The 16,361-nt window shown below is 39.2% G+C and overlaps 1 protein-coding gene across 2 annotated transcripts in view; it reads left to right on the top strand.

Annotated features, from left to right (window-relative positions):
- Window positions 1–918: 918 nt before the first annotated feature.
- ARL8B (ARF like GTPase 8B) overlaps window positions 919–16,361 on the top strand; it is a 34,535-nt gene continuing 19,092 nt past the window's right edge. Inside the window, exon 1 of one of the 2 annotated variants that reach the window (XM_034431649.3) lies at window positions 919–1,287. In XM_034431649.3, coding sequence (XP_034287540.1) covers window positions 1,165–1,287 — 123 coding nt within the window. In that variant the 5' untranslated portion in view covers window positions 919–1,164. Of the gene's footprint in view, window positions 1,288–1,327; window positions 2,423–16,361 lie in introns of those variants that run through there. The other variant, XM_087887906.1, reaches the window with a different exon arrangement.

Raw genomic sequence — 16,361 nt, 5'->3', positions numbered from 1 at the left:
TAGTCCTGACTCAAAAGCACGGGCGCACAAACAAAATAACATTCATCCAGGATCAAGGTTTCACTTAGAATCACTTCAAAGCAGGGATGAAATCCAGCAGGTTCGGACAGGTTCTGGAGAACCGGTAGTGGAAATTTTGAGCAGTTCGGCGAACCGGCAAATACCACCTCTGGCTGGCCCCAGAGTGGGATGGGAATGGAGATTTTGCAATATTCTTCCCCCAGGAGTGGGGAGCGAATGGGGATTTTGCAGTATCCTTCCCTTGGAGTAGGGTGGGAATGAAGATTTTGCACTAGCCTTCTCCTGCCACGCCCACCAAGCCACACCACGCCCACCAAGCCACGCCCACAGAATCGGTAGTAAAAAAAAAATTGGATTTCACCACTGCTTCAAGGAGCCTTGATAGTACAGTGGTCTACGCACCCTGTAATTAACACAGCTGCCTGCAATTTCTGCTGGTTCGAATCTCTCCAAGGCTCAAGGTTGACTCAGCCTTCCATCCTTTCTAAGGTAGGTGAAATGAGGACCCAGTTTGTGGGGGCAATAAGCTGACTTTGTATAAAATATACAAAAGTATGAAGGCTATTGTTTAACGCATTGTAAGCCGCCCTGAGTCTCCGGAGAAGGGCGGCATATAAATCAAATTATATATATATAAAAAAGTGAATTCTGGCTCAAATTTCTTCCTGATCGGGGCTAGAGGCAGGACTATTGAACCGAAGCAACGGAGAGGTGGGAAAGAGCAGATTTTTTTTTTAACCCAGACCAGCTTTGCCTTCCCGGCTCTCCCCGCGTCTCCTTTTGTTGCCTCGGCTATCTTATCAGGCGGAGTTTAAAAGGAAGTCGTCCTTGTCCGTCCCCTTCTCGGCCTCTCCTCCTCCTCCTCCTTTAAGTCTTCCACGGCTGTAGCGCCTCCCCGCTGCCGGCAGAGGCCGCTGTGAGGCCATCCCCGAGCAAGCCGGAGTGACGGGAGCCGTTCTTGTCCTACGGCACGCCAAAGCCGTCATATGACCCACGGACGCCAGGAGCCACAGAGGGGGAACAGCTGCAGCCGCCGGGAGTCGAGTCGGTGCCGTGGTGACAGAAGGCGAAGCGGAACGAGTTGAGCCGGCGAGGCGGACGCAGGGGGAGAGACGCGGGGGCTGGGCTGCTGTCGCTGCCACCATGCTGGCCTTGTTGTCTCGGCTGCTGGACTGGTTCCGGTCGCTCTTCTGGAAGGAAGAGATGGAGCTGACGCTGGTCGGGCTGCAGTACTCGGGCAAGACCACCTTCGTCAACGTCATCGCGGTGAGAGAGGCTTCGGAGCACCCCCGCCCCGCCCCGCCTCGCCTCGCCTCGGCTCTTTCTTGCCCGGCCGGAGTTTGGGGAGGGGAAGGAGAAGGGAAAAGGAGAAGAGAAAGAGAAGGGGTTGCCCCGGGTGGCTGCTTCGCCGCTTGCCCCGGAATCCACAGCGGGACCAGAAACTGGCTGATCAAATCTCAGATAGATAGGTAGATAGATAGATAGAAGAGAGAGAGAGAGAGAGAGAGAGAGAGAGATAGATAGATAGATAGATAGATAGATAGAAGAGAGAGAGAGAGATAGATAGATAGATAGATAGATAGATAGATAGAAGATAGATAGATAGATAGATAGATAGAAGAGAGAGAGAGATAGATAGATAGATAGATAGAAGAGAGATAGATAGATAGATAGAAGATAGATAGATAGATAGATAGATAGAAGAGAGAGAGAGAGAGAGAGAGAGATAGATAGAAGAGAGAGAGATAGATAGATAGAAGATAGATAGATAGATAGATGAGAGCTATCTATATCTATCTATCTATCTATCTATCTATCTATCTATCTATCTATCATTTAGCTATCTAATCTATATATCCTGCCGTGGCACTTTTCAATATATATAAATATATATTGAAAAGTGCCACGGCAGGAGAACGTGTCCCACGCAACCTGGGAAGGGGGGTGAAAGCCATTTGGTCTGCAAGCGCTGGCTTGAAAAAAATGCTGCCTTTACGGTGGTGGTTTGTTAAACAGGGTCACGTACGGGAAAAAATGCCTGCAAAAGAAGAAAGATCGATCCTTTCTTACACACACACACACACACACACACACACACTCGATCCCGAGTCTATTCCCCACGCACAATGTTTTGTGGACTACATATATTAAGTAGCTATAGGGGCCCCGTGACTTGGTGGCAGGTTATTAAGCTTCGTGGCGTAGGGGATGCTGCTGTCTGTAGGTGACGGAAGCTTCGTCTTCTTGGGCATGGGGTGGGGCTGAGGATTTCTTCTTCTTTTTTTTTTTTTAAACCCAATTGTTCTTACTCAACGCTTTTGGAGAAAACCAGATTGGTATCTTCGCCTGGCTGAACCGGAGCTTCCTGAGTAGTAAGCGCTCCTTTGGGATGAGCAGCAAGGTCAGGAGCTGCTTGCTCTGAATTAAAACTCTCCTTCCCGTCCTTGGGGCTGTTGTCATTCTGAATCTTTTGTGGGTGTGGCATCCTCCCCCCCCCAAAAAGGGAATCATCTTAATAGTGGAGGGTAGAGATTCCCCATGGTGGTGGAGGAGACAAAAAAAGGCAGTTTGGCTTTATGGCGCTCTGCCTTGCTTTGGGGTTTTTCCTGCCTTGTCCCTCTTTTGAAGAAATGGGACACACAAGGTTTAAGATTTGACAGTTGATGCAATATCACTTGTATGTAGAGAATGCACTTATATGTGTAGAGATTGGCCTTGTTATGTAGGACTGAATATTGTGGGATCCATCCGAGAACTCAGGATTGTCCTGGAACCCTCTGTGTGTCTGAGATTTTCCAGAAAACATATAGGTGGCTCATTCATATACCGAAAGTTGGTTACAACATTCAAAATTATTGTACCTTTTAACCACTGCCTGTAGTCTTGCTTTCCTAAGTGAGAATTGAAGCTACTACCGCTTGTGGAACTAGCAATCTTCTTGCACCTCAGAGGCAAGGTATTCTGTAGTGTAACAGCTTCTTTTCTTTGTCATAGCCTTCATTTTACCTGGATGTTAATTTTCTTCTCAGACAGTATTGAAACAATTAGCTGAGTGAATTTAAGGATGTATATTTAGAAGGAATTCTCAGTTCAGTGGGATAACTCTCAAAAAAGTTTTGTTAAGTTGCAGTCTTAGATCCAAAGAGAAATCTTTTGTTATGCTTTGGATTTGGGAATATGAATCTTCATCAGATAATTTGTAGCAAAAATTATAGTGGGAAAATATGTTATAGTTTAATAGGCTTTTATCTATACAGCTTCTTAGAACAGTGCTTTTTATCTATTGCTTTGGTACTGGAATAAGCTGTGCTGAATTTGTTTGTATGGTATACTTAATAAAGTGAGGGGATTAGAAAGATAAGAGTTAGTGAGTAACATCTATGTTAGTCATGTGATAGAACAAAGTGACCTTTTACTTAAAGCAGCAACAATAGGAGGGTGGGGTCAAACTGCTGATGGAAACTGGTTGGGATAGATTAAGAAATGCTTTTGCAATGGTACAGTTTAGAACATGCCTCTTTAATTTAGCTGTTGACTTAATTATGCATGCTGAAATTAGCTCTAAAGTCTTTGTTGGTGTTTTTTTTTTAATGTGTTAGTTTTTACAGAACAAACAAGATATGTGTAGCCAAGTTGGATGTTCCTGGTAACAGTATTGTTCACTGTTGCTCTGGAATGATCATTTTGGTAATTTAAGGTGTTTGTAATGTTGTAATTTGCAGTTTTTGTATTTGTAATGTTATAATTTACAGTTATAGTTTTATAGCTTGCGGTATAACACTACAGCTTCATCACATGCTAAGTACTACTTGTTCTTTACAGCCCCGCTCAATGTAATAAACTTGGTATGTAAATATTTTCTCTTTTTGTTTATGAAACTTAGAAATGGATCCTGCTTGGCTTTTATTACATTTGTATCAATAATGTGCATTAAAGAAGAATAAGCAAGGTACTTTACAAACCAAACTATGCTTTGTAGAGAATACCATGTAATCTTGCCCTGAATTTAGGCAAGAGTGCATTTGTAAATATATTTAAATGAGTTATCACTCTTGCTAGCAAAATGTGTAAGTATATTATCTGAGATTGACGCAATTTTAATCTTAAAATCCATTGATATAAATATTGTATTTTTTAAAGTATGATGGATGCAACCCTAATTCTGACAAGATTTTCAGGTGCCGCCTTAAGGGGATATTTAAATGAAGCTTTCCTCTGGTTGTTTTTTTTTTTTTTTTGGTGGATTAATGATCTAGGATACAATCTGTGTCAGTCACTGGAACTTCTCCTGCTAGAGAGAGGTTCCCTGAAGAAGGGCTCCAGCATGAGTCTGAAAGCTCGGAAGACAAAACCTCTGATCCCAGTGACTGATCCAGACTGGATCCTGCAACATTATTCTGGGATCATAAACACATGCACAATATAGGAGAACATCAGGACTCAGCAGCAGCAGTCCATCTGCATTGAAAAGACAAAGGCCACTCTTTTGAAGATAGCAAAGTCCACATTTTGGACAGAGAGGACCACTGGTTTGAAAGGGGGGTAAAAGAGGCCATGTCAAAGAGGCTATGTCAAAATTGAACATCCCTCACTCAACAGAGGGGGAGGGATATGACATATTCTATCTCCAACACAGTCCTTTCAACAGTTCCAAGAAGGCTCCACACTCATTTGCACCACTCAGGTGACCCTGATGAAACATAAACCTTAATGACTCACTAAACAAATGCAAATGACCAGCTGTCTGCAAGGAATATAAATCCTTCCATTCCCCACCATCCAGTCAGAGCTGAAGAAGCTTCTTGGATGGGAAGTGAAACTTCTTCAAAGAAAAACCAGAAAGTTCCAGTTGCCTTTTGAAAAAGCACCTTTGGGACAAACATGACCTGGATGACTGAGAATCTCCATAGACATTATCCTGGGACATGTATATTTGTCTTCATTTGTTATTCATGTTCTATTTAGGAGATGAGCATCTTGACATGTTCTTTTTAATTTGGTTGATAAATGCAGAAAGGGCTTTAGTATAGATTAGGTAAGATAGGATCCTAAGATACATTCTTGTTCATTGTTTGAAAGGTTCTTGATGGGTTCTTTGGCAGTAAAACATTATTTATTTTGAGAAAGAATGTAGCTCATATCTATAGGTTGTTGAGTAGGTGCTTGAAAATCCTACTCTTTTTGATTCACCCTTTTATTTCAGGTCCTGTATTTGATGGGTATAGGTTAGAGCTGGAATTTAATGTTTAACTAATTCAACATTTTCCCCTGAAATAATTTACTTCTAAAGTGGGAAAATCATTGCAGGTTCCTTAAGAAATTGATGAAGGAAATAGACAAATTCTCTCCCTCCTATTCCTATATAATCTTTTCTTCTTTTAGGTCATGAGTTGTGGTATTGGGGATTATGTTTAAAAATGGTGCTATGGGCATAGACATTGCTAAAAATTCAAAAGAGTTTGGGTCTGCAACCACAAATAAAATATGTCCTGAAATTGATTCTGAATAGGGGTTTCTTCTTTAAATTTAAAATATATTGATGATTTCTGTGGCTGATAAAAGAGAAGTAAACTACACAAGGCCGAAATCAGCCCACTTGCCTAAGCAAAAGAAAATAACAGAAAAATTAGAGAAATATTCATGGAATATATTTCTCTGATTAGCACTCAAGGGCTAAATGTATTGCTATGACAATGTTTTGCTTTGGTATTGTTTTATTTATTACCGAAAGCTGTAGCAGAATACTTGAGTTAATATATAGCCAAATTAAACTAATAAAACATGATCCTGAATATCTTGTTCTTTGACAATTGTATTACTTTTTTGCCGATTACAAAGCAAATACATTTAAGTGAGGTAGTTATTGAATTATAATGGTGAAGCCAAAATACCATATCAGCAATGATTTATGCTAGTTTCTTACTCCAATTATTTTTTGAGAGGAGAAGGCTGTCTGTGTTAGCTTCCTTTCAAAATAATCTTCAAAGTAAACATGCCCTCTTGTAACCTTTTGTAACCTTTCAGATGAATTGTCAGCTATCTTTAACTTGGCATGTGTGACTGTGTTTGTATAGATGAAATAAGATTTTGTTTTTATTGATGAGTCAAATTATTAGAAAAAAACTGCATCAACTGAGTTGCTATTGATAACATAATTTTTATTTCATGAAAAGGAACTTTTCATCTTAATAAAAATTGGTTTATTAGCCTAAAATGGAATGACATAGGACAGGTTGACACATGTGGAAAGAAGGGAAGGTTTTGTATATAAGAAAAATTAAACTTAAATTCTTAAAGCACAAATAGAGTTCAGTATAAATCATGGACAGTTATTTGTTAATTCAATTTGTGTAGTTGTAGGATTACCAAATCTGAGCATCAAAAGTACAGATAACCACAAGATATCTACAGAAAGCCCTAATTCTTGGCTGTCATGTAATGGTCACACTGATTTTTTAAACCCCAGTTACACAGCCCTATTAGGTTGTGGTTTCTTATTTTTCAGTTGAATAAAAAGCTATTAAAATGTATCTTCACAAATCCATTGATTAACTTTAATAATTAATTTATTTCTTAATTTATATAATGTTCTCTTCCAGGAGTCAACTAGGCTCACATGAGTCCCAAATAACAGTTGGTTTACCGTATTTTTCGGAGTATAAGACGCACCTACCTTTTTTGGTGAGGAAAAGAAGAAAAAGAAATCTCCCTCTCCCTCTGCCTCTGAGCAATTTTGCCTCGCTGCAGCAAACAGCCTACTTTACTTTCATTTTCAGCATAGCTTCATTAGCACAAGGGAAAAAAAATCTGCTCCAGCAATTTATCTCTTTGCAGCAAGCAGCAGAGCCCTGCGCAAAACAGCTGAGAGCAAATCAGCTGAGAGTCAGGAGGCCAATCCAATCAACTTGTGCTAATTAGATTGTGCTGAAGCTGAAAGGAGCTGTTTTTTCTTGCTGTTTGATTGCAAGGAGGTAACTGCTGTGAGGCAGAGCCAAAGGGTGGGGGCCAGCGGGCGGGCAGGGCTACATTCAGTGTATAATACACACCTAATTTTTCACCTCCTTTTAGGGGGGAAAAAGGTGCGTCTTATACTCCAAAAAATACGATATTTAGATCATGACCAATATTTTGAAACATTTCGAGGATAACCAATATATATGGGTTAACAAGTGAGTTATGCATTTATAACTCAATTTGGCTGCAGTGCAATGGCTTTGTTGTCCTTTGAACGATACCTTATTGCCATGTGGTAAATGCTAGATTGTTTTAGATCAGGGGTCTCCAATCTTGGCAACTTTAAGATTTGTGGACTTCAACTCCCAGAATTCCTCAGCCAGAGGACTTCTGGGAGTTGAAGTCCACAAGTCTTAAAGTTGTCAAGATTGGAGACACCTGTTTAAAATGGTATTACAAACCTGCTTTACTTTTGTATTGGTCTTCTATTGATGATAACAATCTCTCCAATAACAGATTTAAATTAATAATTTAATTCATAATTTGCCAAATTATAGGCTCAGGTCTCTGTGGCTTATTTTGTATTGGTGTTCTTGTACCCTTTTAATATTTATTGAATGTTAAAAGATAGTAAGAATCCTTTCTTAGATTGGAGTTGATACATATTTAACGTTTTACCTTATTATTCCATCATAATTCTTGTATTGCAAGTTTTGTTTAAGAACTAAGGTGAATATAATGGTCAGAAATAGATAGGTAACTCTTTCTTTTTCTTTTTCATTTTGGGAATGAAATTAGGCTGTGATTTTATATACCTTTTCTTTTGGGTAGTAAAGTAGAGGCTAGTATTATAAATTGTATATGGCATTAGGAAAGGTATATTTGTATTTATGTGCAGGCCTCATTGTAGCAAGGACCTCTGGGACAATTTCACTTGTGTTAATGATAATACAGGTAGTCTTAGACATACAACCATTCATTTCGTGACAGTTTGAAGTTACAACGGCACTGAAAAAAAATGTCTTACGACCATTTTTCACACTTATGACCATTACAGCATCCCTGTGGTCACATGATCAAATTTCAAATGCTTGGAAATTGGCATATATTTATGATGGTTGCAGCGTTCCCGGGGTTATGTGATTACCTTTCGTGACCTGACAAGCAAAATCAAATGGGAAGCCAGATTCACTTAACAACCATGTTACTAACTTAACAACTGTGATTTACTTAACAGCTGTAGGCAAGGAAGGTCGTAAGATGGGTCAAAATGTTCTTAAAACTGTCTTGCTTAGCAATGGAAATTTTGGGCTCCATTGTGGTTATAAGTTGAGGACTACCTGTACTACATGGCTTTTAATTGCAAAGTAAACCTTACCTACAATGTAGTTTCTTATGCAGTCATCAGTCAAACTGCATCATGACTTATTTTCCAAACGGATATAATAGTAGTATTACTCATGAAATACGATGTTACAAAACTGGATTTACTACAAAAGAATACCCAGCCCATCTAAATTCAGAATATTTTAATAATGCTGAAATCATCTGTTACGAAGCAAAGCCTGCCACTCCACTTAGTGTATTAAAGCAAAGGTTGCAGAATTGTATCTGCTCTTCTTCTAATTTTATGGAATAATACTTATGGTTGTTAGTGATTGCCAATATGGTCACAGATGCTGTTTTGCTAATTTATGGCTTACTGGGGCTAAAGCTAGTGGACACTTCCATGGCTGATTTTGATATATGAAGGTTTAGCAGTGACCTTTGCTAAACCTTTCTTGTGATCTTTCTTAAAAGCCTACAGATGATTTATGCAAAGCACAAACATGTTGCAGCTCTAAATAGGAAAAGGAATGTGAAAAAAATAATGAAATGTTTTTTTTGTAGGAATATATACAAATATATCCCAAGTGAAAAGGAAATTACAGCTGCATTTCAGTTAAGGTATGCTTGCAAAGAATGCAGTCAGTTAAGGCAATGGCAAACCCCTCCCATTAAAACAATTGAATCTATCCAGATAGCAGTATGTTGATTTGTGTAGCATATTGGCAATAGGGGGAGGAGTGTTGAGGGAAAATATTTCTGATTTATCGAGACAGAGATGTTGAGTTTCCTTGTGCAGCCAGGTGAAAAAAGTTTCTCTAGTCCTAAAATGAATGTTTCTGTTTTTGGTCATATGTACTACTTTCATAGTAAGAATGATGTCAGTTTATTTATACACTTCCTAAAGGATTCCAGGTGGTTTGCAAAACAGAATACAGTGTGTAAATCTAGCCTAATTAAGTCAGCCCATTGTCATCAGTGCATCTATTCATTCTGTGAAACATCATTTTGGAGACTAGAAGGTGGAGGCATTCCATATCTCGGGTAATATGCTGTTGCGGGGCGGGAAAGGAAAGCCACTGGGAAGATGTGTCAAGGTTTCACTGCCCTTATCTCCAGGGAATGGAAACTCTTAGCGTTGATTGATTGATTGTTTTAGACTCCTAGCAACCACATAGATTTTCTTCATGTCAATCCTTATCTTGCTCTTTCAGGTCTCTCAATGTGCATTGATTGCCATCATAATTCAATCCACCCATTTAGTTGTTGGTCATCTTCTTCTCCTCTATCTTTCTACCTTTCCCAGCATTAGAGTCTTTTCCAGAGAGCTGACTGTTCACCTAATGCAGTGATGGCTAACCTTTTTGCCATCGCGTGCCAAAAGCGGGGGGTAGTGGGGGGGATTGTGCGCGCGCGTGCCCACACCCATAATTCAATGCGTCCCGTCCCCCCACGCATGTGTGCATGACCCCCCCACTCTCCCCCCGCTTTTGGCACTGTGGGCCCGGTAGGCCCATTTTTTGCCCTCCCCAGGCTCCAGAGCCTTTCTAGGAGCCTAGGGAAGGCGAAAACAGCCTTCCCCACCCCCCCGGAGGCGGTCCGGAGGCCCGTAAACAGCCCATTTCCTGACTTCCAGTGGGCCCGGAAGGCCCGAAAATCAGCTGGCCAGCGCACATATGCATGCTGGACTGAGGTAGGGCAATGCTCGTGTGCCCACAGATATGGCTCCGTATGCCACTTGTGGCACCCGTGCCATAGGTTCGCCATCACGGACCTAATGCATCTATCAGTTTTCTTCCACAGTATACTCAGGAGACTTCTCCAACTTCAGTGTTCAAAGGTGTCAATATTCTTCCTATCCTGTTTGTTAAAGATGAACTTTTGCTTCCCTAGAGTATCACAGGAAATACCGTGGCTTGTGTGATTCTGATCTTTAGCATAGTTGATATGTAAATGCACATGGCAAGATGAATCTGGGTGGATAGTTGATTTCATAGGTACCTGGATACCAAGCCACGTAATGCTTTAAAGCAGCACTTTGAATTGGACTGGAAACAAAACAGTAGACAGCAGTTATACTGTTAAACATGTCATGTTCATTTAGCAAATGAGCACTTCATTTTCATTCAAATGAGCACTGGAAGCATCCAAGTTTCTTCAAAGGCAGCTGCTTGTAATACACGCTACAAGTCTTATTACCTGTTTTCCACCTAGTCTGAATATTTAATGGCAGTCTGATAGTCATAAAACATAAAATCACAACCCGATAAAAAGCATATGGAAACAATATTTAGTTTTTGTTGCTTCAATTGCAATTGATTCTAAGTGGTAAACCAACTACTTATACTGTCATGACCCTGTTAGAGCTTGGGTTTGAGGAGGAGGATGAGATGGAGCTAGGGCTGACAGAGGAACGACTGGAGGAGCAGGACGAAACAATCCCAGGTCCCTCGGGCCTGGGAAGGGTCACCAGCGAAGGAGAGAGGGCGCAGGATGACCAAACGGGGGAGGAGAGGGCAGGCAGTGGAGCTCCAGAGCACGGAGAATGGAGAGGAGGTGGGATCAGCACAGGGTGACCCAACAACTTGGGAGGAGGGCATCCCACCCCTCTTCACAAGACTCACCTGGGGAATGAGATTTAAAGAGATGCTGTTGGGAGGGGTACTTGGGAACAAGCATTGCCTTTTTCCAGTTTCACGTGCTGTTATCAACATCTGGATACTTTGCTTGCCTTGCCCTGTTTGCCTTGCCTTGCCCTGCTTGCATTGTTTGCCTTTGCTTAGCTATGTGCCAGTTCGCAGCAAGCCAGTTCTGTTCCGGGTTGTGTTGCAGTCCCAGTGAACTCTTACTGTGACGAGGACTCCTTGGAACCAAATTCCCTGAACTGTGGCTGCTCTCAGAACTGTGCTGCTCCTCTGGACTAATAGCAGCCAGGAACTATTGGAGGTGCATGTTTAGAGCTTTGTTCCTGGACTTGCAGTGAACAGTGGGACTTTTGGAGGAAAGTTGGAGCAATACAGGGGACTTAAGCCTTCATTCTGGCTGTTTTGCTTCTATGCCCAGCCCCGGGTCATCACATATACATAATAAATGCCAACAACAATAGATCATGTCTGATCTCATTAAGACAACAGTATTATTCCTTGAAGACTGTTGAGTTCAAGTACAGTTGGTCCTCCATCAATGACTCTTCATTCCACAACCATTTGACTATACAACAGTGCTTGGGGTTCAAGTTTTATAAAATATGTTTTTGATTTGGATTATATTCTGTGGAAGTCCGGGGGGAGGGGAGGGTTAGGGAGGGCTGGGGGGGTTAGGGGGGGCTGGGGGGGGGAAATTGGGGAGAAAATGTAATTGTAAAACTTTTTCAATTAAAAAAAAAACAGTGCTTAATGAGTGGTACTTAATGACTGGTCCTCGAAGTTCTGGCTGTTACAGTACCCCTGCAGTTATGCAATTGTGATCTGGGCCTTCAGCAACTGGTACACATTTCCGAGCATTGCATTTTTTATGGTCATGTGATTGTGATTTCCCTGTCCACTGCTACAAGCAAAGTCTTATCGGGAAGATAGCAGGAAGTTGGAAGTCACAGCCACAATGAGATCCTCATTTAATGTCCTGTGGTGATTTGTTTAACTATGGCGATGATAATTGGGGACTGCTGGAAGTGTCAGAACTGCCATCACTAAGCAGCATGGTTATGTGATATTGCCCTAGTGATGGATATTTCAGTCTCACCATTGTTAAGTGAGGACTACCTATAGTTTTAATAAATTTCCAGAGGATGTTAAAGGAAGAGGCTATTTTTATCTCCTATAAGGAATGCTTGTTTCTGTGTCCTATGCTGCCAGATATCTAGGTAGAAGAGAACCTCAACAATACTCTGTATGAATTGGAAGCATAAAACAAGTGATCTTAAAAATACCCATATCATCATTTAAATAATTTTGTTTCCTCTGAAACTTTTCCTAATTTACTGGATAGAAGTAGAAAGAAGATTCTACTTCTTACTTCTATTTTGTAAATGACCATTTATTCCTCCTTTTGCTTTTCGTTGCTCAACAAGTTACCAGTCTATTGGAGGATCACTTCTGTAATCCCATGATTATTCCAATTTCTCAAGTCTTCGTAGAGAAATTTTGTCAAAAGCTTTTTGAAATTCAGGTATCACTAGGATTACCTCCATCTGCATGTTTTTGACATTTTCAAAGAACTTAAGCGGTTTAATGAAACAGAATTTACCACTGTAGTAGTCATGCTAACTCTCCTTCAACAAGGTTGCTATTCTACATGCTACATGATTTTAAATTTAATTACATATTCTGCCAGTTTGTGCAATAAGCTAACTGTCCTGTGCTTTGTTTGAATCTTAAGCATCTGGGGTTGAGAGAAAATCAAACTCTGGAACACGCTGTATAGAGATACCTGAATGCTGAACCTTTTTTCATAAGCTCCTGAAATCAGCCACTTGGGAACTAATGGAGCAGAATGGTTTCCTTCTCAGACAACACAGGAAGATATTGTAGTTGATGTTATTAAAGGCCACTGAGAGACCTAGCTTTTAAGAGCTATGTGAAGGAGAAGAGCAGGCAGAGCTGGGGGTGGAGTTAAGTGCATCATTAGCTTGGCATTGTTATGTTCCCACAAATGGTATAAGTCCAGCGTCTCTTGAATTATTTGGTGCCAATTTAATATTGAACTTTAGTTAAGTAGATTCTTGTGTATAGCTTGAGCAATAAATCTTTTGAACTGCAATTTAATGTATGATCCTGATTCTCTGCCCCTATTGTTATGGTACCCATATTCAAATCCTACCAGTCCTACCCAACTAATTCAGTAATTTCCCTGTGTCGGCCTGTCAGGAGTCCAAATAATCTGCTTCTTTTTGTGTTCCAGTGGTTTACTGTATTCCATTCAGATACGGTAAACTGTAGTATGGACTGAGTAGTAATCAGAATTTCTGATTTTCAAGGGTAGACTTTGTTAAAACTGGTCATCAGAATAATTAATAGTATTTGTTCCTTGATTAAAACAACTGAATTAAATGATGTAGTTTGGGAATATTATTGAAGAGCTGAGTATAAGCCACTGAATAAATCATCTGTCATTATATTTACATATATTGTCCATTTTTTTTTCTTTATTTTTTACATTTACCCTGTTTCTCCCAAAATAAGACACCCCCTGATAATAAGCCCAGTTGGGCTTTTGAGCGCATGGCAATAAGGCCAAGCACTTATTTCAGGGTTCAAAAAAATATAAGACAGAGTCTTATTTTTGGGGAAACATGGTATATACTGCCCATCTCATTGTCAAGCAGCTCTGGATGGCCTACAACTTTATAAATAATAATATAAACAATTAGAGCATTAAAACTATCAAAAGCTGTAAGCATTAAAAGTGGCAACATTAAAATTAGAAACAAACTGGATACAAAAAGAATCATATCAAAGGGGAAGTGGATGGATCTTCAAGAAAATGAGATGACCCAAGGCAGATCAGAATTGAAATTGTTGAGCTGTGGCTAATTTATCCACTTAATGTATAAAGAAGCACCATAAATTGCTATATCATTTGCTCCAATGGATAAAATTTGATACATTTGATGTCTCTTTCATTGATATTTCTGCTTCCTGGCCTGTTCAGAATAATCCTTTATTCCTAACCACCAGTTAAATTTTCAACTTTTCAGCATTTATTATTTAAACAACTCCTAAAGACTCTTAAAATAGTCTTCCTAACTTGGGCTTTGGGCCTTGCAAAATAGGTATTGGAAGAGTTGAAACTGTTATATATAACTTGTAACTGAACTCCTCAAAACCACTGCTGAGTTTTAATGATTTACTGATTTGTAACAGGCTTGGGAGTATTCTAATAATCTAACCATTCATTTGTTCAACCTTTGATTTGTTGGCCAGTAAATATAAAAAAAACCCTCTGCTGCTTAATTTTAAACCAATATGATTTTAATAAGCATATTTTACTGAATAAATATGGGTAACATGCAATACATGGTATGTCTAGCAGCTTATTAACAGAGAATTGGACTAGTAGTGATGACTAGTCTTGATGGTTATATGCTGCTTCCTGAAACACAGACAGTAGTGCTTGAATACTCGTTACCAAAGTGCAATAGTGAAGCAGAACTTTCGCTGTCCTGGTTTTGTTTCAAAAACTTGTTGCTACACCCTTGTTGGCCCTTGTATGAATCAGAATTAGAGGGATCATGTTTTAGTAAAATATTTTTTAGTCTTCGTGATTATAGATGTGAGTGTGAAAAAGTCACTGCCAAAATGTTTCAAATATGATTCTTCTACAGATATAACTATGTAGTTATATGTAATCAAAGTTTAAATAAAAACATTTCAGGGTGAATGTTTTCACAACCCAACAGCTGCCTCCTTTGTGATGAATATGTTCTTAAGTGTATTTTCTCTGTGCTTGTAAAGTTGTTGTTCAGTCTTAGAATGATTCATATAAATATAAGTAGGAGGAAATAGAACCTATTCCCTTTTTATAGAGTTTTACTTTATGTTACTTGTTACTCAAGGGTGTGAAGAAATCAAAAGCAAAAGGCTTTTAAGTGCAGCAAGACTGTAGGGCACAGTCAGATAACTTCCAGTCAAAAAGTCTTAACTAATTAGAGATATTGAAAAGGATTGATACATACAGGCTTTTATGAAGTACATGATGTTTATGTGGCGAAATGTTCAAGACTGCTGAACGCTAATTTTTGGTGTGCTTAGTCTTAGTCTCTTGGTCAAATGTCATGACTCATCAGTGCCATGAACAGCACATGTATTGGCAGCTATGCTTTGTTTTTGTGCTTGCTTAATTTAAAATCTTATTTATGCACTGGTATGTTGATAGCTGACCTGTCAGCAAGAGAGATTATATTAACCTATTTTTTAGGAGCGTAGGGGCCTCTTATGCATCATTATATGTCATTTGCAGCTACTGAACTAATTAAATCAGGACATGGAGATTATCAAGGACAAGAGCAGTAATGCCTCATGACAGTTTTTGCAAGCATTTCCATATGTTACAGTCATTGATGTGTTAAAATTTGATTACTCAAACATTCCAGAACCCCTTAATGATGTATGAGGCCAAGATTATAAGGATGTATAATTCTCCCTAATTTTGCCGATTTGTAGTGTATCAACATTTTCATATGCATGCCAATATATTAAAATACAATCATATATATGTATTTATCAGTTGCAGCTGTCACTTTTAAAATCTGGCAGAAAAAAAATGAATGTTTCACTTTTTTATATATCAAGTATTTGGCATATTTAAAAGCACATCAAATTGTGGGATGTGCTTAGGAAAGTAACAATCATAAAACATCTCATTTTCCTCATCTCAAATCAGTTCACAGGTCAAGAAGTCAGAGTTAAAATAAAACAGGCTGACTCAAGATTAAGGCTGTATCCTCTCCCCTTATTTATTTAATCTATATGCTTTGCTCAATATATATTGAGGGAAACTGGATTGGAAGAGGGTAAATGGGGTTTTAAAATTAAAATAACCTGCACTATGCTAATGACATTGCCTTGGAAGCTGAAAATGCAAATGATCTGCAAGCTCTACTAATGAAAGTTTAGGAACACAGTGGAAAAAATGTCCTAAGATTAAATATAAACCAAATTAATGACAATATACATAGCAACCAACTTTAGAATGAACAAATGAGCAGAAGCTATCAATAGTGAAGGAACCAACAATCAAGAAATAACACTACAGATTTACACTTGGTAGAGTAGCAATGAAGGCAATGATATTCAGGTATGCCTACAAAGATCAGAATCATGCAGGCAATTTTTTTGGTGACACTTTATGGAAGCAAAACATGGACTTCAAGAAACAGGAGAGAAAGAATGTTAACACATTTTAAATTTTTGAGTTGGAGAAAATTCGTGAGTATACCATAGATTGCCAAAAAACCCAAAAATAACAAACACAAACCCCAGACCAGAAAATTGATCATAGAACAAATCTATTCAGATATCTCACTGAAAGCACAGATAAACAGTTGCAAATTATAATATTTT

The sequence above is a fragment of the Pantherophis guttatus genome, chromosome 2 (assembly GCF_059756535.1).
Source record: "Pantherophis guttatus breed Tessera chromosome 2, ASM5975653v1, whole genome shotgun sequence".
In the NCBI taxonomy this organism is placed as follows: Eukaryota; Metazoa; Chordata; class Lepidosauria; order Squamata; family Colubridae; genus Pantherophis; species Pantherophis guttatus.
Note: the sequence above shows the minus strand (reverse complement) of the source record. Positions and strands in the feature narration are given on the sequence as shown.